This window comes from Hypanus sabinus, chromosome 2 (genome assembly GCF_030144855.1).
Source record: "Hypanus sabinus isolate sHypSab1 chromosome 2, sHypSab1.hap1, whole genome shotgun sequence".
Taxonomy (NCBI): domain Eukaryota; kingdom Metazoa; phylum Chordata; class Chondrichthyes; order Myliobatiformes; family Dasyatidae; genus Hypanus; species Hypanus sabinus.
In genome coordinates, this window is record NC_082707.1 from 35,762,400 (window position 1) to 35,789,658 (window position 27,259).

Genomic DNA, 27,259 nt, shown 5'->3' on the forward strand with positions numbered 1-27,259 from the left:
ATGAAGCTGTTTTACATTGCACTCTTCACCATTCAACTCCGAAACATTGATGCAGTGTCAGAACCTATGCCATTTAAAGAACACAAACTCCTGAAAGCTGATTGTAATGATACAGGTGTTTTAGCTGCTGTGGATTTCGCACTTCGTAAATTCAATGTGGAACAGAAAGCAGGGAATAAATTTGCTCTTTATAGAGTAACTTCTGCTCAAACTCAAGTTCAGGTGAGCATGCCACTTATTGTTCATGTTATCACTATGAGTCGCAAGTCTTTGCTTGTACTTTTCTGATTGATATTTTAATATATCCTCTGCCACACTTTAAGATTATTTCTAACTTATGTCTACCCATGCTGAACCTGAGATATTAAATATTCTGATTCTCAGGAGTTGGGCATTTTTGGAGCTTTAACTCACTTCTGAATCTTCCCAATTTTTTTTTGGCTTTTGCTTATGACATTTCCTCAGCCTCATCATTAACCGTTTCTCCTTCCACAGTTGCTGGCAGACCTGCTGAGTGTTTCCAACATTTTCTGTTTTATTTGAGATTATAACTACATAGTTTAAAGACAGAAGTTACAACCCAATGTACAAAGGCACAGGCTTCAATAAGCCACATAGTGCTTGTTTTTCATCAGCATGGTGCCCCTGTGTTATACAGCTGATCATATTGTTTTGTCACTTTGGATACAATATTCAAAGTTCAAAGTAAATTTATTACCACAGTACATATATGTCACCATGTGACTCATTTTCTTGTAGGCATTTGCAATAAGTACAAGAAACACAATAGAATCAATGAAATACTGCACTCAGCAGGATGGATAAACAACTGATCTACAAAAGACAACAAGCTGTGCAAAAAAGAGTAAAACAATTAAATAATAATAATAGTAATAATAATAAACCATTAAACAATAAATATTGAGAACATGAGATAAAAGGCCCTAGGTTATGGGAACAGTTGAGTGATGGGGTGAGTGAAGCTATCCACCCTGGAGCAAGAGCCTGCTGGCTGAGGGGGTAATAACCTGGTAGTTTGGGTCCTGAGTCTCCTGCACCTTCTTCCCGGTCGCAGCAGTGATAACAGAGCATGATCTGGGTGGCAGATGCTGCTTTCCTGCAACAGCGCTTCATGTAGATGTGCTTAACAGTGGGGAGGGCTTTACCCATGATCGACTACACCATATCCATTACTTTTTGTAGGCTTTTCCATTCAAGGGCATTAGTGTTTTCATACCAGACCGTGATGCAGCCAGTCAGAATACTTTTCACCTCACATCTATAGATGTTCGTCAGAAGTTTAGCTGACATGCAAGAATCTTTGCAAACTAGAGTCACTGCCATGCTTTCTTTAAACTGACAAGACAATATGTGCTAGACCCAAGACAGGCCCTTTAAAATAATAACACTGAGGATTCACCAGCAATGCTGCTGGTGTCATTATCACTAGGAGCATTGCCAATTCATCCTTGGGAATTTTAACGGATCTAAACATAATAAAAATAATTAAACTTAGTTCAATGTAAAATAAAGACGATCAGTAGGGCATTTTCCTGTCAGATTTCTTCTTTCTAATGTGGATATTACAATGTACAAAATTTATAAACTTGGTCTCCATTACAACCATGAGCGGACCTAGCTTTGCGAAGACCTAACATTTAGCCTGGACTTCCTATTCAGGTTACACCAGCTTGTAACTGGTATAGACATGCTGGCAAAACTCTGCTGAAGGCCATTCTCCCTGCTACTTTTGTGATAAGTCAATACATAGGAAAGAAAGCAAATGACATCATCTAATATATTTTTCTTACTTTTACAGAGTAAAGAGCTTAAGGCTGCAAAATAATTTTATAAATTCATAGATGGCTAATTTATTGCTATATGTTGTACCTAGTAGTAAGAAAATATCACCATCATGAGAATTTACAGTAGTACATATGTTAAACAACAAAAGCAAAATGGGCTGAAGGATACTTCATAATTTTACATACATTCCTTTGATGCCTTGTTTGGAGTATGCAATGGACCTGCAATCTTTTAAGGTCTCAGCTGCCAATGCATTTGGTATTGATGTATGCTTAATGTAAACTTAAGTAAATGTTGTTTATTCAATCCACGAGCAAATGTTTATCTTTTTTTCCACAATTGGTCCCCTCCCTTGCCAGTTTTAAATTATTCATCCAAACCAGAAGCCATGGATGAATGCGGAGATTTGTAGTCCGCTGAGGGCTAGTTCTGTGGCATTCAAGACTGGTGATCCAGAACTATGTAAAAAGTCCAGGTACAACCTACAGAAGGCTATTTATGAGCAAGGGAGCTGGTTGTGGACTACAGGAGGAATGGAGATAGGCTAACTCCTATTGACTTCAATGGATCGGGGGTTGAAAGGGTGAACAGCCGTAATTTTCTTGGCATGTGCATCACTGAGAATCTCACATGGTCTGTACATACCGGCTGTCTGGTGAAAAAAGCACAACGTCTCTTTCACCTCAGATGGTTGAAGAAGTTTGGTGTGAGTCCCCAAATCCTACGGAATTTCTACAGGGGCACAATTGAGAGCATCCTGACTGGCTGCATCACTGCCTGGTATAAGAACTGTACTTCTCTCAATCGCAGGGCTCTGCAGAGAGTGGTGCGGACAGCCCAGCATATCTGTAGGTGTGAACTTCTCATTATTCAGGACATTTACAGAGTCAGGTATGTAAAAAGGGCCCAAAGGATCATTAGGGACCCGAGTCACTCCAACCACAAACTGTTCCAGCTGTTACCACCCGGGAAACGGTACAGCAGCATAAAAGCCAGGACCGACAGGCTGAGGGACAGCTTCTTCCACCGGGCCGTCAGACTGATTAAGGCATGCTAATAGAATTGTATTTCTATGTAATATTGACTGTCCTATTGTATATGCTATTTTTTATAAGTTACTATAAATTGCACATTGCACATTTAGCCAAAAACGTAACATAGAGATTTTTACTTTTCATGTATGTGAAGGATGAAAGAACTAATGCCAATTTAATTCAATTCAAAAACAATTCCAATTTAAATTAAAGATGGAGTTGGATGCACGTCAGCTCCGGTGCAGTTTGCAGGCCATTACTTCCTACGAAGCAAAATCTAGCATTATGAATGGCTGTACATACAAGATGCTGGTGGAATGCAGCAGGTCAGGCAGCATCAATAAGGAGAAGCACTGTCGACGTATTGGGCCGAGACCCTTCATCAGGACTAATTGAAAGGAAAGGTAGTAAGAGATGCGAAAGTAGGAGGGGGAGGGGGAAATGCGAAATGATAGGAGAAGACCAGAGGGGGTGGGGTGAAGCTGAGAGCCGGAAAGGTGATTGGCAAAAGTGATACAGAGCTGGAGAAGGGAAAGGATCATGGGACGGGAGGCCTCGGGAGAAAGAAAGGGGGAGGGCAGCACCAGAGAGAGATGGAGAACAGGCAGAGTGATGGGCAGAAAGAGAGAAAAAAACAGAAGGAGGGGAAAAAAACCTAAATATATCAGGGATGGGGTAAGAAGAGGAGGAGGGGCATTAACAGAAGTTAGAAAAGTGAATATTCATTCCACAAGGTTGGAGGCTACCCAGCCGGTATATAAGGTGTTGTTCCTCTAGCCTGAATGTAGCTTCATCTTGACAGTAGAGGAGGCCATGGATAGACATATCAGAATGGGAATGGGACGTGGAATTAAAATGTGTGGCCATTGAGAGATCCTGCTTTCTCTGGCGGACAGAGCGTAGACATTACACCTAGAAAGCAGGATCTCCCATCATTGAAGACATGCCTGCGTCTCATTGAAACCATCAAGGTGGAGGTACAGGAGCCTGAAGACACACATTCAATGTTTTAGGAACAGCTTCTTCCCCTCTGCCATCAGATTTCTGAATGGCTAATGAACCCATGAACACTACCTCACTATTCTCCCTCTCTTTTTGCACTTCTAATAATAACTATATATATACTTATTGCAATTTATAATCTTTTATTATTATTATTATGTATTGCAATCTACTGCTGCTACAAAACAACAAATTTCATGACATGCCATTAATATTAAGTCTGGTTCTGATTCCGATTCTAATAGTTCTTCCAGGTTGGTACCCTGAGCAGGGAGAACACCACATCCTAAGCCACTACACGCCTTTGAGGTACAGAATTCTACAAATCACCAACTTCTGAGGGAAGTTTCTCATCTCAGTCTCCAGTGGACTAGTTCTTCTTCTGAGACTTTAATGGTCTCAGAATCCCCACCCTAGGGGAGCATCCACCTGCATCCACATGTGTCATCGAGCTCTGACTGAATTTTTTGACTTTCAGTGAGATCTCCTCTCATTTGACAAAACTGACTGTCTCCTGGAAACAGTCTAGTGAGTCTTCAATGCACTCTTGCTCTGACAAGTACAGATCACATAACCCTTATCCAAAGTTCCAAAATCCGAAGAACCAAAAATCTGAAATTTTTTGGAGCGCTAACGTGACAGGATAAATAGAAAATTCCAGAAGATGCTGGGAAGGTTCCCAGGAGATGCACACACTGTTGTCTGCACACCACAGACAGTTCTGAGAAGTGACCTCTCAGAAGGCTTGGTCTCCACAGCTGCCTGTGGCAAAGAATTCCACAGGTTCACCACTCTCTAGCTAATGAAATTCTTCCTCATCGTCATTCAGAAAGGGCACCCCTCTATTCTGAGGCTGTGCCCTATCCTCTTAGATTCTCTTACCACAGGAAACATCCTCTCCACATCCACTCTATCAAGGCCTTTCACCATTCAATATGTTTCAATAGGTCACCCCTCATTCTTCTGAATTCTGATGAATACAGGCCACAACTCACCAAATACTCTTCTTTTAATAAGCCAATCAATCCTGGAATCATTTTTATGAATCTGCTTTGAGCCCTCTCCAGCTTTAGCACATCCTTTCTAAGATAAGGAGCCCAAACCTGCTCACAATACTCCACATGAGGCCTCACCTGTTCCTTATAATGTTTCAGCATGTTTGCTTTTATGCCCTAGTTATTGTGAAATGAATGCTAACATGGTATTTGCCTTCCTCACCACAGACTCAACCTGCAAATTTATCTTTAGGGAATCCTGCACATAGACTCCCAAGTCCTATTGCACCTCAGTTTTTTGTATTTTCTCTCCATTTAGAAAATATTTAGCCCTTTTATTTTTTCTACCAAAGTACATGACCATACACTTCCTGACACTGTATTCCATCTGCCATTTTTTCCCATTCTCCTAATCCGTTTAAGTCCTTCTATATCTTCTCTACTTCATCAAAACTACCTGCCCCACCATCTATCTTCATTGCATCTGTAAACTTTTCAACAATGCCATCAATTCTTTTATCCAAATCATTGACATATACTGTAACGTAAAAAGAATTGGTCCCAATACAGACTCCCGAGCACCACCACTAGTCATCAGCACCCAGTCAGTAAAGTCTCCCTTTATACCCATTCTTTACCTCCTGCCAATCAGCCATTGCTTGATCCATGCTTGAATCTTTCCTGCAGTACCATGGGCTTGTAGCTTGGTAAGCAATCTCATGTGTGGCACATTTTCAAAGGCCTTCTGAAAATCCAAGTACACAACATCAATTGATTCTCCTTTGTCTATCCTGGTTGTTACTTCTTTAAAGAATTCCAATAAATTTGTCAGGTAATGTTTTCCGTTGAGGAAACCATGCTGACTATGTCCTATTTTATCTTGCGTCTACAAGTACCCTGAGATTTCATTCTTAGTAATCGACTCCAACAGTTTCCCAACCATTGAGGTCAGACTAATTGGCCTATTGTTTCCTTTCTTCTGCCTTTCTTCCTTCTTGAAATTTGCAATTTTACAATCTTCTGGAACCATCCCAGAACCTAGTGATTCTTGAAAGATTATTACTAATGCCTCCATGATCTCTTCAACCACTTCTTTCAGAACTCTGGGGTGTAGAGCATCTGGTCCAAGTGACTTATCTACCTTCAGATATTTCAGTTTCACAAGAAGCTCTCTAGTTAGGGTAACATCATGCCCCCCTGAAACCTGGAACTTCCACCATACTGCTAGTGTCTACATAGTGAAGATTGATGCAAAATACTTCTTCAGTTTATCCACTATTTCCTTGTCCCACATTACTAACTCTCCAGCATCATTTTCCAGTGGTCTGATATCCACGCTCACCTCTCTTACACACTTCATGTTTCTGAAGAAACTTTTATTGTCCTCTTTAATACAATTGGCTAGCTTACTTTCGTATTCCATTTTTACCTTCTTAATGACTTTTTATTTGCGTCCCAATCTAACCTCTCACTACATTTTGCTGTGTTATATTCCTTCTCTTTGGCTATTAAGTTGGCTTTGATTTCTCTTGTTAAACATGGCGGTGTCACCTTTCCTTAAGAATACTTATTCCTCTTTGAGATTATATTTGTGTCCCTTCCGAATTGCTTCCAGAAATTCCAGCCATTGCTGCTTTGCCATCATCCCTGCCAGTGTTCTTTCCCAATTGATTCTGGCCAACTTCTCGATCATGCATCTGGCATTCCCTTTACTTTAGCTTCTCCTTCCCAAATTTCAGAGTGATTCAATCATATTATGATCACTTGTCCATAAGGGTTCTTTTAGATTAGCTCATCCCCTAGTGGGCTCAACTACAAGCTGCTCTAAAAAATCATCCCATAGGCACTCTAGAAATTCTCCCTCATATAATCCAGAACCAGCCTGCTTTTTCCAATCTACCTGCATATTGAAGTCCCCCATGACTGTTGTAATATTTTGTTTTTGGTATCCATCTTCTAGCTCCCACTGTAATTTGTAGGGCACATCCATACTACTGTTTTGGGGTCCATATACAACTTCCATCAGGGTCTTCCATCCGTGCAGTTCTTTATCTCTATCTACAATGATTTAAAACCTCTTGACACTATTTCACCTCTTTCTAAAGATTTGATTTCACTTTTTACCAACAAAGCAATGCTGCCCCCTCTGCCTTCCTGCCTATCCTTTCAATACATTGTGTAACCTTGGACATTAAGCTCCCTGCAATAATCTCTCAGTCATGATTCAGTGATGCCTCCAACATCATACTTGCTAATCTGCAAATGGGCTGCAAGTTCATCTACCTTATTTTGTATACAGCGTGCATTCAGATACAGCACCTTCAGTCCTGTATTCAGCCTTTTCGATGTTGTCCACCTTTTACATTGCAATTCATCCTGTTGACTGCAATTTTGCCTTTACAGCAGTTTCTCCTCACTACACATTGCTTCTGTTTGTAAGCCAGCCACCTCTTCTGCAGCACTTTTACCTGCCTTTCCTGCATTGAAAGATAGGTAGCTCGGGACACTCGTTGCACTACACTCAACCTTTTGATTCCTAACTTTGTCTGACATCTGACCAACATCTGCCTCTACAACCTCTCCACTAACTGTTCTGGCACTCTGGTTCTCATTGTCCTGTGTCTCTGGTTTAAACCCCACCGGGCAGCATTAACAAACCCTTTAACTAGGATATTAATCCCCCTCCAGTTCAGGTGCAAACCGTCCCTTCTGTACAAGTCCCACCTTCCCTGGAAGACAGCCCAAAGATCCAAAAATTTTATGTCCTCCCCCTGCACCAACTCCTTTGCCGCATATTAAACTGTATTATCTTCCTAAATCTAGCCTTGCTAGCATGTTTCATGGGTAGCAATCCTGAGTTCACATCTCTGGAGGCCCTGCCCTTTAACTTAGCACCTAACTCCATGAACTCCCCATACAAAATCTCGTCACTCGTCCTACTCATGCCATTGGTACCTACATGAAACACAACTTCTGGCTGTTCACCTTGCAACTTAAGAATGCTGACGACGCGATTTGAGATATCCTGGACCCTGGCGGCTAGAAATCAACATACCATTTAGGAATCTCATTCTTGCCAACAGAACCTCCTGTCTCTTTCCCTAACTAACAGATCCCCTGTCACCATAGTTTGCCTCTTCTCCCCCCCCCCCGAGTCTCAGAGGCAAACCCAATGCCAGAGACCCGACCACTGTGACTCTCCTCTGTTAGGTCATCCTCCTGACAGTGTCTAAGTTGATACACCTGTTGTTAAGGGGAATGGACATAGGGCTACTTTGCACTGACTCCTTAACCCCATTCCCCTTCTTGACAGTCACACATCTTCCTGTGGCTTGTACCTTGGGTATAACTACCTATCTATATGCTCTATCTATCACCCTTTCAGCCTCCTGAATGATCTGGAGTTCATTCAATTCCATCTCCAACTCCTTAACACGGTTTGTTAGAAGCTGAGCTGCATGCATTTCTTGCAGTTATAGTCATCAGGGACGTTGACAATTTAGCTGCCTTCCCACATCCTGCAAGAGGAGCATTTCACAACCCTGCCTGTCATCCCTACTGTACCTCATTGAGCAGACATAAAGAAAATAATGGAAAAGCTTGAACTTCTGAGTGAAGCCTTTCTTCGCTGAAGCCCCGAAGAGCTAAAGCCTCAAGATCACCACTCTACATCCACTCAGACGACGGCCACTGCGCTTGCCCCTGCTGTAATTTAATTTGCTCTTACTAATCAATGATGATTGGTCACTGGCCAAAGCTCAGAGGAGAGGCGCTACAAGCAAGGGTTCCCCCAAGTTACTGGAAATCATCTCACAACAAAGACCAACGTATCACTTACCTTCGTAATTACTTCCTGAATCTACATATTAACTTTCAGAAGAACAGAAAAACCAGGAGGAGGAGTAGGTCTCTCAGCCTCTTAAGCCTGCCTTGCACTTCAATATGGTCATAGCTCACTTATATTGGCCTCAGTTTCTCATTAGTGTGAGTTAAAGTTTTCAAATATTTATCTCTATCTTAGAGTCATAGAGCACTACGGCATAGAAACCAGCCCTTCAGCCCATCTAAACTGTGCCAGCTTGTTTTTCTTCCTAACCCCATCTAGCTGCACCCACCCTATTGCCTTCCATACCCCTCACATCCATGTACCTATCAAAACTGCTCTCAAATGTTATAAATTGAATGCAAATGCACCACTTCTGCAGGCAGGTCAATCCACACATGCACCACCCTCTGACTAAAGAAGTTTCCCCTCCGAAAACTGTGGAGACCAATTCATTGAGTACATTAGTCAGGGCATGAAGGATTACAGGGAGAAGGCAGGAGATTGGGACTGAGAGGGAAGTGGATCAGCCATGATGAAATGATGGAATGGCTCAATGGGCCAAATGGCCAGATCCTGCTCCTATATCTTATGGTCTTATTTTGTCTCCTTGTTTGCGACACTCCCACTAATGGAAATATTTTCATGTACACACAGTCAAGTTCTCTTTGGATCCTATATGCTTGAATAAATTCAACCCTCGTTCTACAAAACTGTAAGTCACAAACTTTCAATAATTCATGTATGGAAACACACCAATCCCTCTGAACAGCACCACATTTCAACAGCTCACTATTTAAAAATGCCTCCCTTTTCTAATTTTTCAACCAGAAGGTACAGCACAATTTTTCAGATTATATTCCATCAGCCTTGTGCATTATTAGCCTATCTGTATCTCCCTACAGTCAGTTTATGTCTTCCTCACCCTAGCTTAGTATCCTCACCAGGCTGGAATACATTAGTTGGAATTGGCATATTATTGTCACACGTACCAAGATACAGTGAAAAGCTTGCCTTGCACACTGCTTATGCAGATCAAATGATTACACAATAAGTTAGAACAAGGTATAACAATAACAATGCAGAATAAAGTGTAACAACTACAGAGGAAATGTAGTGCAGCTAAACAGTAAGGTACATGATCATAAAGAACTAGATTGTGAGAACAGGAGTCCATCTTAGAGTACAGACTGTTTAATAGTCTTATAACAGTGGAGCAGAAGCCAGACTTGAACTTGCTGGTATGTGCGTTCATGCCTTTATATCTTCTGCCTGATGGAAGTGGGGAGAAGAGAGAATATCTAGGGTAGGTGAGGTCTTTCATTCTTACTGAGGCAGTGAGAAGTGTAGGCAGAGTCCGTGGAGGGGAGACTGGTTAACATAATGTGCTGAACTGTCTCTATAACTGCAGTTTCTCATGGTCACGTGCAAAGCAGATGCCGTACCAAACTATTATGTATCCAAGCAGGATTAGTAATGGTCGATGGGGACATATCAAATTCCTTCAAACTCCTCAGGTGTTGGTGAGCGTTCTTGGTTTTGGCATCAACATGGTTGGACCAGGACGAGCTATCAGTGATGTTCACTTCTAGGAAAGTGAAGTTTTCAGACTTCTCAACCTCAACACCATTGACGTAGACAGGAACCTGGCTTTGCCCCACTTGGTCAAAAGTGACCATCACTTTTGTTTTTCTGATATTGAAGGTAAGGTTTTTGTCATGGCATCTTTTTGCTGGAATCTCCAACTCCTTCCTCTACTCTGACTTATTATTTGAGATATGGCCCAATACCATCTGCAGATAGAGTTAGAATAGAACCTGGCCATGCTGTCCAGGGACTAGAGCAAAGGCTGAGGACACAGTCTTGTGGAACATCAGTGGTTAGTATTATATTTAATCTGCTCAACCAAATCATTGAAATAGACTGTGAATAACTGGGAGCTCCAGCACTGAATCCTGTAACCCGATGGTGACAACCTCCCAGCCTGGAAATGATGCATCTTTTCCTCTGTTTATGCCCACCTAAACTTTTCTTAATAAATATATATATCTATATATTTTCTTACAACCTGCTTTGAATTTGTATTTCTAGCCTAAGAATCCAAACTGCCTATCTGACAAAAATTGTTTCTCATAGGAAGTATATGGACTCAAATACATTGTGGAATTTAGCATCTATGAAACAGACTGCCCCATTGAAAGCACAACGCTCTGGAAAAGATGCAACTACAATAAACCAAAAATTGCTGTAAGTTTAAAAATTTTTAAATTGAAAACATGTGTACTGTCGAAGAGCAAATGAGGGTTATGCTGTGGTAAAGCAGTTAGGGTCCTCTATTTGATTTTCCCCTTGGGTGCTATCAATTTGGACTTTACACATTCTCTCTATGATTATGTGAACTTCCTCTAGATACTTTTGTTTCCATAGATATGAGGTTGATAAGTTAACTGGCTTCTTTAAGTTATTCCTTATCATAGATCAGTGGCAAAAATAATCAAAGCAAAGTTGATGGGTATGTGAGAGAGAAAGCAAGTTCCTACGGATGCAGGGAAGTAAGGAGAAGGGGTATGGAAATTGATCCACTAGGAACCAGTATGAATTGAAAGATCCCTTTCTGTGTCCAGATTAACCTCATAAAAGTATAGTTTGTATATTTTCCAATAACATTTATAACATTAACTATATTTGAAATTACCTAGGGATACTCAAGCGCCTGTTCAGTTGATTATAAAGTGACATGGTTGTCTTAAGTGTTGGGAAGCATTATATAAATATACAAAAAAATACAAAAATACAACTGCAGATGTTGCGGATCAAAGAATACATACACAACGCTGGAAGAACTCAGCAGGTCAGGCAGCATCTGTGAGAAAAGAGTAGCCAACGTTTCGGGCCGAGACCCTTCATCAGGAATGGGGGGGGAAGAGAGGGCCGAAGCCCAGTAATAGAGATAGGGGAGGGGGTAGGGCCTAGAGGCGCCAGGTGGAAAACCAATCAGAGGAAAGATAAAGGGGGAGAGGGAGGGGATAAGCATGAAAGAACTGCAGAGATAAAGAAGCAGAAAGTTGAAAGGGGAGAGAGGCAGAGAGGGACTTGGGATAGGGGGAGGGGGAGGGAATTACCGGAAACTGGAAAATTCAATGTTCATACCACCAGGTTGGAGGCTACCCAGATGGTAGATGAGGTGTTGCTCCTCCAACCTGAGTTTGGACTCATCATGGCAGTGGAGGAGGCCATGTATTGACATATCTAGATGGGAATGAGAGGCAGAGTTGAAGTGGGTGGCAACCAGGAGGTTGCATTTATCCCTGCAAGCGCAAATGCTACACTTGTCCCCACACCTCCCCCTTACCACCATTCCGGGCCCCAGACAGTCCTTCCAGGTGAGGCAACACTTCACCTGCGAGTCTGCTGGAGTTGTCTATTGCATCCGGTGCTCCCGGTGCGGCCTCCTCTACATCGGAGAGACCCGACGCAGATTGGGGGACTGCTTCGTCGAGCACATCCGCTATAGACATGATCTCCCGGTTGCCACCCACTTCAACTCTGCTTCACATTCCCATCTAGATATGTCAATACATGGCCTCCTCTACTGCTATGATGAGGCCAAACTCAGGTTGGAGGAGCAACACCTCATCTACCATCTGGGTAGCCTCCAGCCTGGAGCAACATTGAATTCTCCAATTTTAGTTAATTCCCTCCCCTCCCCCTTCACCTATCCTCCCAGGTCCCTCTCTGCCTCTCTCCCCTTTCAACTTTCTGTTTTTTTATCTCTACAGTTCTTTCATGCTTATCCCCTCCCCTCTTTATCTTTCCTCTGATTGGTTTTCTACCTGGCGCCTCTAGGCTCTACCCCCTCCCCTATCTCTATTTCTGGGCTTTGGCCCTCTCTTCCCCCCCATTCCTGATGAAGGGTCTCAGCCCGAAACGTTGGCTACTCTTTTCTCACGGATGCTGCCTTACCTACTGAGTTCTTCAAGCGTTGTGTACGTTTCTTATATAAATATGATCTTTAAGTACTCAAACAACATTTTGATTTGTAAGGGGGAAAGACAGTTATTGTCTTTTGTTGCAGCTTGTTAGAGGCAGCATTTATTAGCCCACTCTAGCCATTTATTCATTGCTGTTGTACTGAACTGGAGGCTAGCTCTGTGCATCTTTTGAGAATCAGGGCAGTGGACTAAATGAAAGCTTGCTGATGCTGAAGGACTTGAAGCACAGCATCTTGTGGGTCATAAATTGTACCAACATTTATTTGTCTATATTCAGCTTTGATGTTTGGATGAATTCAATTACATTAAATTTTTCTGATTCTATTATTATTTTTAGTCTTCTGGTATATGCGATTCAGAGACGATCATCAATAGAATCATGAGAAGAAATGACGTGATTTCACTCAACTGCACAGTTTCTCAAGGTATGAGTTTTTAAAATGATAAATTAAGGGGTAGAAAACATGTTTGATAGTATATTCAAAAGTCCATACACTCAGAAAGATACCTTATTTAAATACCATGATAGGGCTTGCAGTCCAGATATCTTTTTACAGGGTAACCACCCATTTTAGAGACATAAATTTCAGGACTTTGTTTTGCAGGGAACTGCTTTGATAACTCACCAAGACATAAGGAACCATGCAAACAGAGTTATTTGGATTGTTTTTCCCTGATTTCTGAATGTTGTTAGAAAAGAAGATGACCAAGAAGATGACCAAGAAGATGGAACTTATTCTCTAACAGAAGTAGATAAAATCTTGAATTTAGAAAAAGTTAATTTATAGAAAAAGCCAGGTAAATAGACATAAGGGAACATCTCCATAGAACTAGCATAATTATCTGTGATTATATTGGAAAATCAATTGTTGTCCCCATTATAATTAAATCTATAATAATTAAATAGTTGCTGTTTAACTGTGAATTGCTTCCCAGATCACAGCTGGATTTTTCCTGAAAGAGAACCATGCCTTGGATGTGAAAAATCAATGGAAGCTGATAACCACACACTAAATAAAGTCAGTGCCTCTGTTACTGAAGAATTCAACAGGAACAGGACATTCACAAATTACTTTCGGATTGCAAGAGTACAGAAATTAAGCGAACAGGTTAGACTTTTCTTTTTAAATATATCCATAATTACAGTATTTCTATTCAATGTTTGAGTCATTTAGATCTGATCATCTTATGAATTTTCCAAAGGAATATAAGAAAGAATATAGAAACAACTAAGACCCATTTAGCTCATTGAACCTGTTCAAAATTCAATTCGATAAATTCTTATCAGTAGCTTTCATCCCACTTTTATTAAAAGCTTTGGTTAACAAAAATCTATCAATCTCATATTTAAAATTAACAAATGAGCTAACATTAGCTATTGCTTACAGGAATGCAACAAATTTCTATCACCTTTATATATAGAATTGTTTCCTAACTTCACTCTTGATTGGCCTGCCTCTTATTTTTTCATTGTGTCCTGTTGTTCTACACTTCTACAATCACCAAAAATCACTTCTTTCTGTCTATCAATAATCTCTCCTTAATATCTTGAAGACGTCATGCCTCCCAACAACCATCAAAATTCCAGGGAATATAATCCTAGGTTGAGTAATCACCACACGTTATTTAACTCTAGAAATAATTCCAATAAATATATTCCTAGATCCATCTGAAACTTATTTCAAAGTCATAATGCCCAAATGTGCCCACAACACTCCAGATCTGTTCTAAACATATTTTTACAAAGCTGTGCATGATATTCCTTTTACCACACTTAAGCTAACAATCCATTTGCCTCACTTAAGTCTTTCTGTACCTGCTGATAATATTTTCTATGAGCTTTGAATATGGACTACTGTGTTTGATTACTCCCTTATGATTTTCCTTTAACTTTTCTGTCGATAGCTATTAATATCCCTTTGTAATACTCCCATTATCCTGCTCTAGCTTGATTGGTGAGGGATTATGAAATCAGAGAATCCACACCATAATACATACAAGAAGTACCTGCTTTGATTGTTGGTTATGCTAAGGCACAGTTGACCAAAAAGCCTCTAATAGCCACAAACATTCTAAACACATTTAAAATAAATTATTCCATACAAAACTGATTAAAATGAAGTTTAAAATTTAAATTTAAATGTACATCACAACATTAAGAATCTAGGAATTTTGAAAAACAATTAATTGTATTTAAATTGACTTAATTGAAGGAAAACATGCAAGTTATTAGAAATATACTTCTTTCCTTTACAGCTGTCCCTCTTCATTTAAATCAATGAATAGTTTAAATTATTCTCAATTATTTACTGTTGCTGATATCAAATAAACACAGAAGTGCTACAGTGAAAAACTGCTAGAGAAATCCAGTGATTTGAGTTGCACCTGTGGGCTTGACCTGGTGAGTTCCTGTAGTAAACTGGGTTGAGCAAACCCAAACTATTCATCCAGGAGATATTCATCCAGGAGATGTAGTAATAAATGTACAAGCATAACAAAATAACTTAAGCCTCATAAAGTAGAACACACAAATAAAGCACACAAAATACATAGCAAGTCACAAAGATTTCCACAAACATTTCAGGGCTCATCATTCTTAGTCACCATGTGATAGCTGCTGAATTTCTGAATTCTGAATTTTGACTCACTTGTGAGACAACACCGAGTCCTAGGTACTAATCATGATTTCTGGCCCTAAGATGAAGTCCAGTGAAACCAGGAAAGGCATCCCAATGAATATGAGTTTCACAAATGCAGAGAGACACACAGAGCCAGATGAACTCTTTGATCTTTTATCTCAACACAGCCTGTCTTTTTTCAAACACGTCCCATGTCCATAAATGTGGTGTCTATAAATCCATTAGACACTCTAATGGTCATTCCTCATCCATAGGTCCACCAATGTTTTGGACACAGTATTCCTTGGATTTACAAAAGGGCATTAATATTACATAAAAGCAATAAACCAAAATCCAAAAAAAAAGAATCCATCAAGCCAACTTGACAGCCATTCACCATTTATTGGTGCCTGAGACTAAGAAAGAATCCAGCTGCTATCAGCAAACTTTCTACAGGCATTAAATGTTTACCTTGTACAGACACTTTGCAAACATTACTCAGTAACAAACATACTGATCCCACATGCTAAGCATTCAGAAACAGTTAAATTATCATCTTGAAAGTTTGGGTATTCATCCAATGTTTTACAAAATTTACTCCAGTGTCGAAGTGTATACTTCTTTTGCTTTGGATTCCAATATCAGCAGTCTCTGGTGTCTTTCCAGAAATCCTGCATCTGTGGAAAGAGAAATATTTTGTATTACAGATTGGTAACCTCTCAACAGAATATCTCACGTTAATGACCTTTCTAATGAGAGACCATTAAGCTGAAACACAAATCTTGCTTCTCTCTCCACAAATACTGATTGTCTTGCAGAGTATTTCCAGCATTTTCTGTTTTTATCTCACCTAGTGTAGGTTCAAAATGGTTGATCATGTTACATAACCATTGAAAGCTGCATAAGTTTAGAATCCAGCACCGGATTCAATGCTTAGTTCAGTGTTGGAGAAAAGTGATCTTGAGCACAGCAATCAACCACACTCAAGCTTGTGATTTATTCCCTGGGATATCATGTTTAATTTTTAAATGTTATTCTTACATTGTCCTAATCTAATAAATTTATTTCAAGGAAACAATTATCTATGCACGTGCTTCCTTTTGTTATCATGCATTTTACAGGTTAAAGAATTTTTAAAGATGTGAGCTTTATTTGTGGAAAAATCGCCATGTTAAGAAGTTAGAAAGGTAAAGACTGAGCAAATAAATCAGGAAGGTGTTGTATATCCAGGAGTTACATTGGCTCAGAAAGCAAATAGCTTAACTCATTTGATATTAAAAATGCATAGATTAGAGCGCTTCAAAAGTGATAAATGTTTCTGCTGGAAATTTATTCAATATAAATTAGTCTTTCATGAAGAACTGTTGTAATATTACAATCTTTTCAAGGATGTATAACTTGCAGGTTTTGTTCAAACTGTTGATGCCAGATCCTAATTGTGTGTGTAGGCTCATCTTTATGGAATCATTAGGTTCTCCTCTGAGAAAACTATATAGTTTTAATCTTACCAAAATTTTTGCATTCTAAATTTGAAATATAAATCAAAATAGGCTGATGTATGAAATATGTAGTCAATCTATTAAATACTTGCTTCTTCTTTGAGGTACATGTGAAAATTCACTCCTGTATTTTTCAAAGAATTAGATACATTTCTTCACACACTTTTCATTAATAGTAGCTATAACAAGGAGTTTTTTCACCTTTTGATCAGGGGACATTTTGTCTTTGTTTTATGTACAAGTATAATTTATTTTAAATAAACAATGCGTGAAAAAAAAATTAAAGAAGAAAGTGAAATGAAGACAACTTAAGTAATGAAATTGTGCCTTGTGGTGTTCTCTACAGCAATACTATACGATTAATACTGTTTACATTCAGGTGGTGGCTGGACTACTATACCGAATGGAATTCTTGCATCGTGAAACTGAATGTGGCAAAGATCAACCTTTACTTTATGAAAATGTTATTAAATGCCCTTTCAAGGCTAATGGTACGCGGGTGAGTATTTTAAGATGAACTTCTACATTATCTCCGATTTTCTTGTGGGCCAGTCACACAAGAAAGTCAACAATTATTCTATTTTTCTTGATGCAAAATATAGTAGATTCTCAAAACCTGAAGTAAAGACACAAAGTGCCAGAAGTACTCAGATCAGGGAATATCCATGAAATAGAGTTAACATTCTGCATCAATACACTTTCATTAGAAAAATGCAAAGTTAGAAATGAAACAAATCTGAATCTGTACACGAAGTGGGGAGATGCGGAGAGAACAGGGAAGGTCTGCCACTGGGTGCAAATGAACAGAGGACTGAACAAGTGGCAGTAGTGCTTGCTGATATTTGGGGGTGGAGAGATTAGTGAGTAAGACCAGTGATTGCCTGGGGAGGTGTGAGTAGAAACAGACCATATCTTCCCACTTGGCACAAGATAAATTCTAGGAAATAATAAATTATAGGAAATCAATTCGAATAACACACATTTCAAGCAGCTTTTTCTGTCTTTGCTCTTCTGGTCATTTGCCTCATCCTATTTTCACAACTAAACTCATCCCTTATTCAAATGATTCACCACTCTCTTCCTTTTTTCTTACCTGTAAATCCCCACCATAACAACTGGCAAGGCCCCCCTCCTCTCATCTGTAGTGAAGTGAGGATTCTCCTTTTCCTTACCTTCCCTCCGCCAGACTCAGCATTCCAGCATTTCCTTCAGTGTGACATTAGCTTCAGCCATACCCCTCTTTTCTCTTTCAGTAGTGCAAAACAAAATGTTCCTTCTCAAAATAGAAATCAAAACAAATGGCCGAAGGTGGGAATCATAAACAAGGACAGAACAATGAGTCAGCTTACAGAGAGGAGGTGCAGCGGCTAACGGACTGGTGCAGAGCCAACAACCTGTCTCTTAATGTGAACAAAACAAAAGAGATGGTTGTTGACTTCAGGAGGGCACAGAGCGACCACTCCCTGCTGAACATCGACGGCTCCTCAGTAGAGATCGTTAAGAGCACCAAATTTCTTGGTGTTCACCTGACGGAGAATCTCACCTGGTCCCTCAACACCAGCTCCATAGCAAAGAAAGCCCAGCAGCGTCTCTACTTTCTGTGAAGGCTGAAGAAAGTCCATCTCCCACCACCCATCCTCATCACATTCTACAGGGGTTGTATTGAGAGCATCCTGAGCAGCTGCATCACTACCTGGTTCGGAAATTGCACCATCTCGGATCGCAAGATCCTGCAGCGGATAGTGAGGTCAGCTGAGAAGATCAGCGGGGTCTCTCTTCCTGCCATCATGGACCTTTACACTACACACTGCATCCTCAAAGGGAACAGCATTATGAAGGACCCATCCACCCCTCATACAATCTCTTCTCCCTCCTGCCATCTGGGAAAAGGCTATGAAGCATTCAGGCTCTCACGACCAGACTATATAACAGTTTCTTCCCCCAAGCTCAATACTCCTCAATACCTGAAGCCTGGACTGACACCTTGCCCTGCTGTCCTGTTTATTATTTATTGTAATGCCTGCACTGTTTTGGTGCACTTTATGCAGTCCTGTGTAGGTCTATAGTCTAGTGTAGCTTTCTCTGTGTTGTTTTTTTTTATCTAGTTCAGTCTAGTTTTTTGTACTGTGTCATGTAACACCATGGTCCTGAAAAACGTTGTCTCATTTTTACTATGCACTGTACCAGCAGTTATGGTCGAAATGATAATTAAATTTGACTTGACTTGAAAGAGCTGGGAACGCTGGCAACTCAGCTTTAACTCTGTTTCCACTCTGCAGATGCTGCCCCAATTGCTGCATATTGCTAACATATTTTCTTTTTTGATTTCTTCTGAACATTTATTCGCTCTTTCATCTCCACTGACATTCACCATCCTTTCCCACAGCAATACCAATGTAACAACAGAAGTTCACCACAGTAAGGTATTTGAGTGGGTGCTGTCCTCTGCATTCAGGTCATACCTAACGGAAGGTACAGCAGATTGTTTACAGAGGCAGAAGAGCTCCGAAGATCAGATACAAAAGAAAAACAACATAAACAATGGAAATTTGAGATAAAAATCAAAAATGGTGAAAGTAATCAGCAGGTCAGACAACAGCCATGGAGGAAGAAACACTGTTAAGTTTCAGTTCTATGATGTACTGAGTATTTTCAGCATTGACTACTTCTATTCTTGACAGTTTGATGACAGATTTTACTTAAGCTTTGGACTAGGGTTGCAGCCATTAAATAATAAGTTGGCAGGTCAGAGGACATGGAAAGCCCTCTCTTGTTATGTCCTACTTAGGTCACGACACTTCATCAAAGCAACGTTTCGAATGTCTACTATTACTTCAATGCTAATTGCTGCTAGGAGCAGTAGGGGCAAAGTAGACTTCTTCTGACTCTGCCCCTACAATCATATCATCTTTTTTTTATAAATGATTGGGTGGACAGTGGTACTTTCTGAGGTCATGTGGAATTAGGATCCCTTTTCTGACCTAGCATAATTTTACATAACCATTCAAGCTGAAATGTAGAGGAAGATCCTCATTATAATCCTACCTGATACATATTGTAATGCATGGATCTATTTCTTTTAGAGCAATGGCCCCCTCCCCTTAGTACTATGTATTGATCCATTGTCCGTGCATGCACATTGTTCTCTCTCTCTCTCTCTCACTGCAATGTGAATACACCAGTTAAAACCATCTCCCACATGCATGCTTTTATTTAATATATATGTAGTTGTGCACAGACATAGCAAATTAGCAATGAGTGTGAACCTAAATGTCAGAAAATATCACTAACTGCACCGTTGGTTACATGATGAAACAGAGTGTTAATAGCATAAGAAGGCTGTCACAGACGCTAACAAAGTGTAGGTACAGTGTATAGCAACAGTGAAAGACATGCTGAATTTAAAGCGAAAATTATGTAGCGATAGCCTCATTCAGGAAAGTTGATGGATTAGATAGCGTTAATGAAGGCTGGGAGTCGTATTTCGAGGGAGTTGAACTATATTGCAATGCGAACAATGTGGAGGAGCAAAAGAAAGCCCCTACACTTCTCAGCTTAATGGACTCAAGCACATACAGTCTCTTACGCAACTTAGAAACCTCTGAAAAGGAGCAAGCAGGATGTTCGACAAAATTGTTACTATTTTACAAAATCACTTGAGCCCTAAACTGCTGGAAAGAGTTGGGACATTTAGGTTTTACACAAGGAACCAGTCAAGAGATGGAAGAATTTCTGACTACAACGCAGAACTGCATAAACTTTCCCAGTGTTGTGACTTTAGAGATACACTTTCTGATGCATTACTGGACAGGCTTGTATGTGGCATGCATAGATAAAGCACTCAAACAAGCTCACTGGCAGAAGAGACCTAACCGTAGAGTGGGCATTGACCATTGCAGTATCATTAGAGACTGCAGCAGAACTACAGAATAGGATTTTCAAATGTGAAATGCAGAAAATGCCCTTGAATGGCACAAAAGCCAGAAATGTTATCAATGTGGTAAATTCTCCCATGATGCAAATGAGTGTTGGTTCAAAGAAAAGGTCTGCAGAAAGAGTCACAGACAAGATCACATGGAGAGAATGTGAGAGGCAGACAGAAAGCACAACCGAGTGAAAAGTCTCAAACACAAAACTCAGCAAATGAATAAAGTTACTGAATGTAAAAAAGAATCAGACAGCATAGAGTCCGACAAAGATGAACTGACATGCCTAGAACTGCATAGCATTACTGAAGCAGATCACAAAATGTGGATGTGATGGAAAACTGAACATGGAGCTGGATTAAGGGTCAGCATTGTCTATAATTCTAGAGGCTGACTACAATAGACTGTTTTCTAAGATACCATTAAAGAAGACTTCAGTGATGCTAAAGACTTATACAGGTGAGAAAGTGTCTCCCAAAGGCAAACTGAAGCTGAATGTGACATATAGAATCCAACCACAGCTTTATGTATTTAAAAATGGAGGGCCAGCACATTTTGGACATGAATAGTTGATAAAAATCTAACTAGACTGGCACTCAATCAAAACTCTCAGTGTGACATCAACAGGCAATGGTGGCCCAAATGGTAGCACTCACCAGAGGCGGGGAATAGATAAACAGATTGAAGACTTGGCTGAAAGCTGTTTAGGATGCCGCAAAGTTCAAAATGCCCCTACAAATACAGTTACACCTGTGGGAGTGGCCATCATCACCATGGCAAACAGTACATATTGACTTTGCTGGGCCATTCATGGACTCCATGTTTCTGATTGCAATGGATGCTCATTCGAAGAGGCCGGAGGTTATACTGATGAAGTCAACCACCTCAGGAAAGAGTCTCTCTGCTCTGAGGACTAGCTTTGCCAGAAACACCTTAACAGAACAAACTGAGAGTGACAACAAACCACAATACACGTCAGAAGAGTTTTGACTGTTCATGAACAAAAATGGCATCAGTCATTTCAAGTCATCTGCTGCTCATCCAAAGAGTGGGTTATCTGAAAGGTTTACCCAAGTCTTCAATAAGTCCACTAAAGCTATGGACAAAGAGGATATTTCTCTGCAGCACAAAGTGGAAAACTTTCTTTTTGTACATTGGAACTCTGTTCTTGCATTGACACATCAAACACCCAGAATTCTGTTCATGAACAGGAATCTGAGATCTCACATAGACCTCCTGAAGCCAGATCTACGGAGGGAAGTGCAGAATAAACAGTTCAGCCACTTGCCAAGTGAAGCAGCAAGGAGCTTTGAGTTTGGACAGGAAGTCCTAGAGCACTATTACTGGGATACAAGTGAACACCCTATAGGATAGCAACCAGACCACAGGACATGGACCACTGATATACACAGTGGATGTTGGAGATCAGATATGAAAATGTCATGTGGACCAGATATTGGATAATCAATCGAAAAACGTACTCAAGTAGACCACTTCCAATAAGGTGGACTCATTACGGTTACTGGACTTACCTCTCAGTGATGATCATATCACTGACAGCAGAAACAGAGAATGTTATCTTAGAAAAGACACCTACCAAACCTGATGCCACTCCACAAGTCCAGCTGTGCTATCCTGAAAGAAACAGAGCGCCACCCAAAAGACTGAATCTTTAGAACTGTGAAGTTAGTTATGGACTGTTATCGTGAAAGCATGTTTATTTGGAATGTGGGATTATGAGAGGTAAATTGAATCTTTTGTACATATACAGTTTATGATACATTAATCTAAAGGGGGAAGAAGTTGTATAGATGAATCGATTTCTTTTAGAGCAATAACCCACCTCCCAGTACTACATAATGATCTGACATCTGATTGTGCACTGTTGTCTATGCATGTGCATTGTTCATTGTTCCCTCTCTCTCTCTCTCTCTCTCTCTCTCTCTCTCTCTCGCTGCAATGTGAATACACCAGTTAAAGCCATCTCCCACATGTGTGTTTTTATTTAATATATATGTAGTTGTGAAGACACAGCACGTACCAGTAACAACAACATGGAAAATCAAGTCCCATTGTTTTCTGAAAGGACAAGCTAAAGATGAATTATCTCCTATAATTAGTTGATATTAGCATATTTAACGTTATTTCTTACATTATAAGAAGTGCCAAATATATTTCAGTTCACTTTATAGTAAAATACAACTTGACTTCACCCAACAGGTTTATTCACAGTAAATGAAAATCATTAGGCAGTAAATTTCTTCTGTTTGTGCCAGTTAAGTTATTAATCCTCTTAGAAATTAAGAAGTTAGAGAAAGAAGTTCTTGAAGGGACTTTACATGAGCATATTAACTGATGCATTATTTGGAGATATTTGATCTTAACTGTTTCATGGTGAGATTGCTTTTTTAAAAAAGAAATAATACATTTTGATTTCCAGCTGCTATGTTCTTCGACGGTAATTGAAAAAGGATGGTTAAATAGTACTTCTGCAACTGTGACTTGTCAGGAGATAACACCGGTAATTTCATTACTAGTTTTTTTTTACCATATTAATTTATGCACAAATTGTACTTTCAACAACATTTCAAAGTCAAAGTGATGAATTTGATTAACATTCGGAAATTCAATCAGCTTGATATATACGAATGAGTTCAATTTCTAGGAAGATGAAAAACAAGCCAACTTGTTCGTTTTTTTTGCAAATAAGGGTGATTTGTTGAATGCTTCCTTATTTACCCCAATGCCTTCCCATTAGATGTCGATTACAATTTAACCCTGTCACGTCTATCCCTTTCTCACCCCTGACATTATCACTCTCCTCAGAAGTACTTTTCGGCTAGGAATATTTGGCTTTCTGCAATGCAATCGCTTGTGTTACAATTCAGGTAGTGCTATTATATCATAGCTCCTCTCCACCACAGCCTTAGCAACTAGCTATCAATCTGTTCCTACGTTGTTTTTGCCACTTTTGAAGATTTAAAACTCAAGTTCCATTATTTTGTTAAGTAAGAAATTAATGTGGAGAGATACTACAACTTTTTTTCACATGAAAAATGCATTACATAAAACATTGAACAATACACTACAAGAACAAGTCCTTCAGCCCACAACGTTGTGCTGAAACAATTCAATTAGTAATCAAATGGCCAATGAAACTAAGCAAATATTGTAGAGACTATTATCTTAGAGAATAGTCATAGATAATACAGGAGACAGAGATGGCTAGTTAGCAATAATTATATTGCAACATTATGCAAACCAGAAGGTCTTATGTGACTTTTCAAAAAGATATCCAATCTAACTCACTCTGCTTTTTTTTATCCCATGGAAAACACCCCCTTCATGTAAATCAAGTGGTGGTCAGTGCCACTGTAAGCCTTTTTTCCTTGGTCAGAGTCTCTCCCAATTTCAAGTCCCAGTAACAAAAAGTTACACAAATGGAGCCTGACACTCTGCATTTCTGAGAGATTTGTGCTGTAATCCCAATGAGAGATTGAATTTACATGTATATGGTAGGATAATGTTAAGTTACAGAATGCGTAGCTGGAATTTGGGCCCATTGCTTGAGGGATATGAGCTTAGGTTCTATCTGTGAGGAGCTGGTGTGTTTTCCCTGTAATTACTTAGGTATCCTTCAGGTGCATTAAGTTCCTCCCACATCACAAAGATGTGCAAGTTAATTGCACCCAGTGAAGGTAGTTAGTAGAATTTGGTGTGGGTGAACAGAGTTCATGTTAAAAGAAATAAGATTGCTCTGTGATCCTTTAAGGAAAAATGAAATGAAACAAGGAAATATTTAAATTTATAAATTTAACAAGCTCAGAGACCTCTGACCTTGACCCTGCCTTGGGCAGTTGAATCCCATATTTCCTGTCAGATCACCAGCAGGTAGTAAGAGTGGGCTCCCTCACTGCCACCCCTCTGACTCTTAACACAGGAGCCCCTCAGGGCTGTGTATTTTAAGTCCCCTCCTTTACTCCCTGTACACCCATGACTGTACACCCACACAAAGCTCCAACCTGCTTACTAAATTTTCCGACAACGCTACATTAATTTAAAACAATAACAAGGTGGCCTACAGGGAAGAAATCATCTCTCTGACACAGTGGTGCCAAAAAAAAAACCTCTCCCTCAATGTTGCAAAAACAAAGGAGCTGGTTGCGAATTACAGGAGGAATGGAGACGGGCTAATCCTTATTGACATCAATGGATCTGTGGTTGGGAGGGTGAACAGCTTTACGTTCCTCAGCATCCACATCACTGAGAACCTCACGTGGTCTATACACACCAGCAGTGTGGTGAAAAAGGCACAACAGTGCCTCTTTCATCTTAGACGGTTGAGGAAGTTTGGTATTGGCCCCCAGATCCTAAGAACTTTCTACAGGAGCACAATTGAGAGCATCGTGCCTGGCTGCACCACCATCTGGTATGGGAACTGTACCTCACTTAATCGCAGGATTCTGCAGGGAATGGTGCGGACAGCCCAGTGCATCTGTAGTTGTGAACTTCCCATGATTCAGGACATTTACAAAGACAGGTGTGTAAAAAGGGCCCAAAGGATCATTGGGGACATGAGTCACCCCAACCATGGTCCAGTTGCTACCATCTGGGAAATGGTATCACAGCATTAAAGCCAGGACCAATAGGCTCTGGAACAGCTTTTTCCACCAGGCCAGCATACTGATTAACTGATGCTGATTTGAGTGTATTTCTATGTTACATTGTCTGTTCTATTTATTATAAATTAACATGATTGCACATTGCACATTTAGACGGAGACATAACGTAACAATTTTTACTCATGTATGTGAAGGATGTAAGAAATAAAGTCAGTTCAATTCAATGTAGTACATAAACAATATTTGCTTTTCCACATGAATTAAACCAAATAGTTAGTCTGAACTGCTTGAACTGGTGATTAGTGCAAAGATATTTAATAACATTGTGTTTCCCACTGTGCAGTCCACGTTTGCAGATGAGATATGGGGACCATTTATGTTGCTAGATACTCAAACAGGAAATGTCAGAAGAGGTTCACTGTCGGAAACGAACTCTGCCTCTGTAGAAATCCTTGACTCTGCAGAAGAGCATGACCTCAGTACCTGCCCAGGAGAACCATGGAAGTCCTTGCATCATGTTAAACCTGCTTCTCCACCTAATAGTGATCACCATGAAAGTCATGAAAGTGCAGAAGCACCCGCAGATATTCCTGACTTATTTGCTTCTGTACGATCAGCATAATCTTTGGTGGAGTGCTTTAATAAAAGAATTACTTGAACTAAACAGTATAAAAATATATGTGGTTGTAATTTCAAAACCCCTTTTCTATTATCTCTATCCTTTTCACAATATGTTTACTGTGTGGCGGTCTCTGAAGAGAATGAAGCTGGGGGTCTTCAATAATCTGGAAAATTCCCACCTTTGAATTTGCGTAAGGTGCTGCCTCACAGCATGAATACTCATGACACCATCACGTTATGAAGCTTGAATGATTTTACCGCAATTTTTTTCACTTTAAAATGCATAGAGTTAAGACAGGGAATAGCATAGAAACATAGAAACAAAGAAAACCTACAGCACAGTACAGGCCCTTCGGCCCACAAAGTTTTGCTGAACATGTCCCTACCTTAGAAATTACTAGGCTTACCTATAACCCAAACAATACACACAAAATGCTGGTGGAATGCAGCATTTTGTGTGTGTTGTTTGAATTTCCAGCATCTGCATATTTCCTCATGTTTACCTATAACCTTCTATTTTTCTAAGCTCCATGTATCTATCCAAGAGTCTCTTAAAAGACCCTATTGTATCCGCCTCCACCACCATTGCCGGAAGCCCATTCCATGCACTCAATTTCTCCGAGTAAAAAACTTACCCCTGATATCTCCTCTTTACCTACTCCCCAGCACCTTTAACCTGTTTCTTCTTGTGGCAACCATTTCACCCCTGGGAAAAAGCGTCTGACTATCCACCCGATCAATGCCTCTCATCATCTTATACACCTCTATCAGGTCACTTCTCATCCTCCATCGCTCCAAGGAGAAAAGGCGGAGTTCACTCAACCTATTCTCTTAAGGCAAACTCCCCAATCCAGGTAACATCCTTGTAAATCTCCTCTGCACTCTTTCTATGGTTTCCACATCCTTCCTGTAGTGAGGCCACCAGAACTGAGCACAGTACTCCAAGTGGGGTCTGACCAGGGTCCTATATAGCTGCAACATTACCTCTCAGCTCCTAAATTCAATTCTATGATTGATGAAGGCCAATACACTGTACGCCTTCTTAACCACAGAGTCAACCTGCGCAGCAACTTTGAGTGTCCTATGGACTCAGACTCCAAGATCCCTCTGATCCAAGAGTCTTACCATTAATACTATATTCTGCCATCATATTTGAAGTGGATCATCAAAATGAACCACTTCACACTTACCTGGGTTGAACTCCATCTGCCACTTCTCAGCCCAGTTTTGCATCCTATCAATGTCCCGTTGTAACCTCCACACTATCCACAACACCTCCAATCTTTGTGTCATCAGCAAACTTACTAACCCATCCCTCCAC

General features: G+C 40.1%; 1 protein-coding gene across 1 annotated transcript; it reads left to right on the plus strand.

Annotated features, from left to right (window-relative positions):
* On the plus strand, window positions 1-25,943 carry kng1 (kininogen 1). Its single transcript, XM_059986801.1, has 7 exons — window positions 1-222; window positions 10,797-10,907; window positions 12,990-13,077; window positions 13,589-13,761; window positions 17,149-17,268; window positions 23,136-23,216; window positions 25,661-25,943. Exons 1-7 carry the CDS (start codon window positions 1-3, stop codon window positions 25,937-25,939), a joined length of 1,074 nt encoding a protein of 357 aa, XP_059842784.1. The 3' UTR covers window positions 25,940-25,943.
* The last annotated feature ends 1,316 nt before the right edge of the window (window positions 25,944-27,259 follow it).

Excerpts from the sequence above, each read along its gene's own strand:
- kng1 (XM_059986801.1), top strand. The coding sequence starts at position 1 with ATGAAGCTGTTTTACATTGCACTCTTCACCATTCAACTCCGAAACATT. Across the intron at positions 13,762-17,148 it reads TACAGAAATTAAGCGAACAG|GTGGTGGCTGGACTACTATA; the intron begins GTTAGACTTTTC and ends GTTTACATTCAG. Across the intron at positions 23,217-25,660 it reads CTTGTCAGGAGATAACACCG|TCCACGTTTGCAGATGAGAT; the intron begins GTAATTTCATTA and ends CCCACTGTGCAG.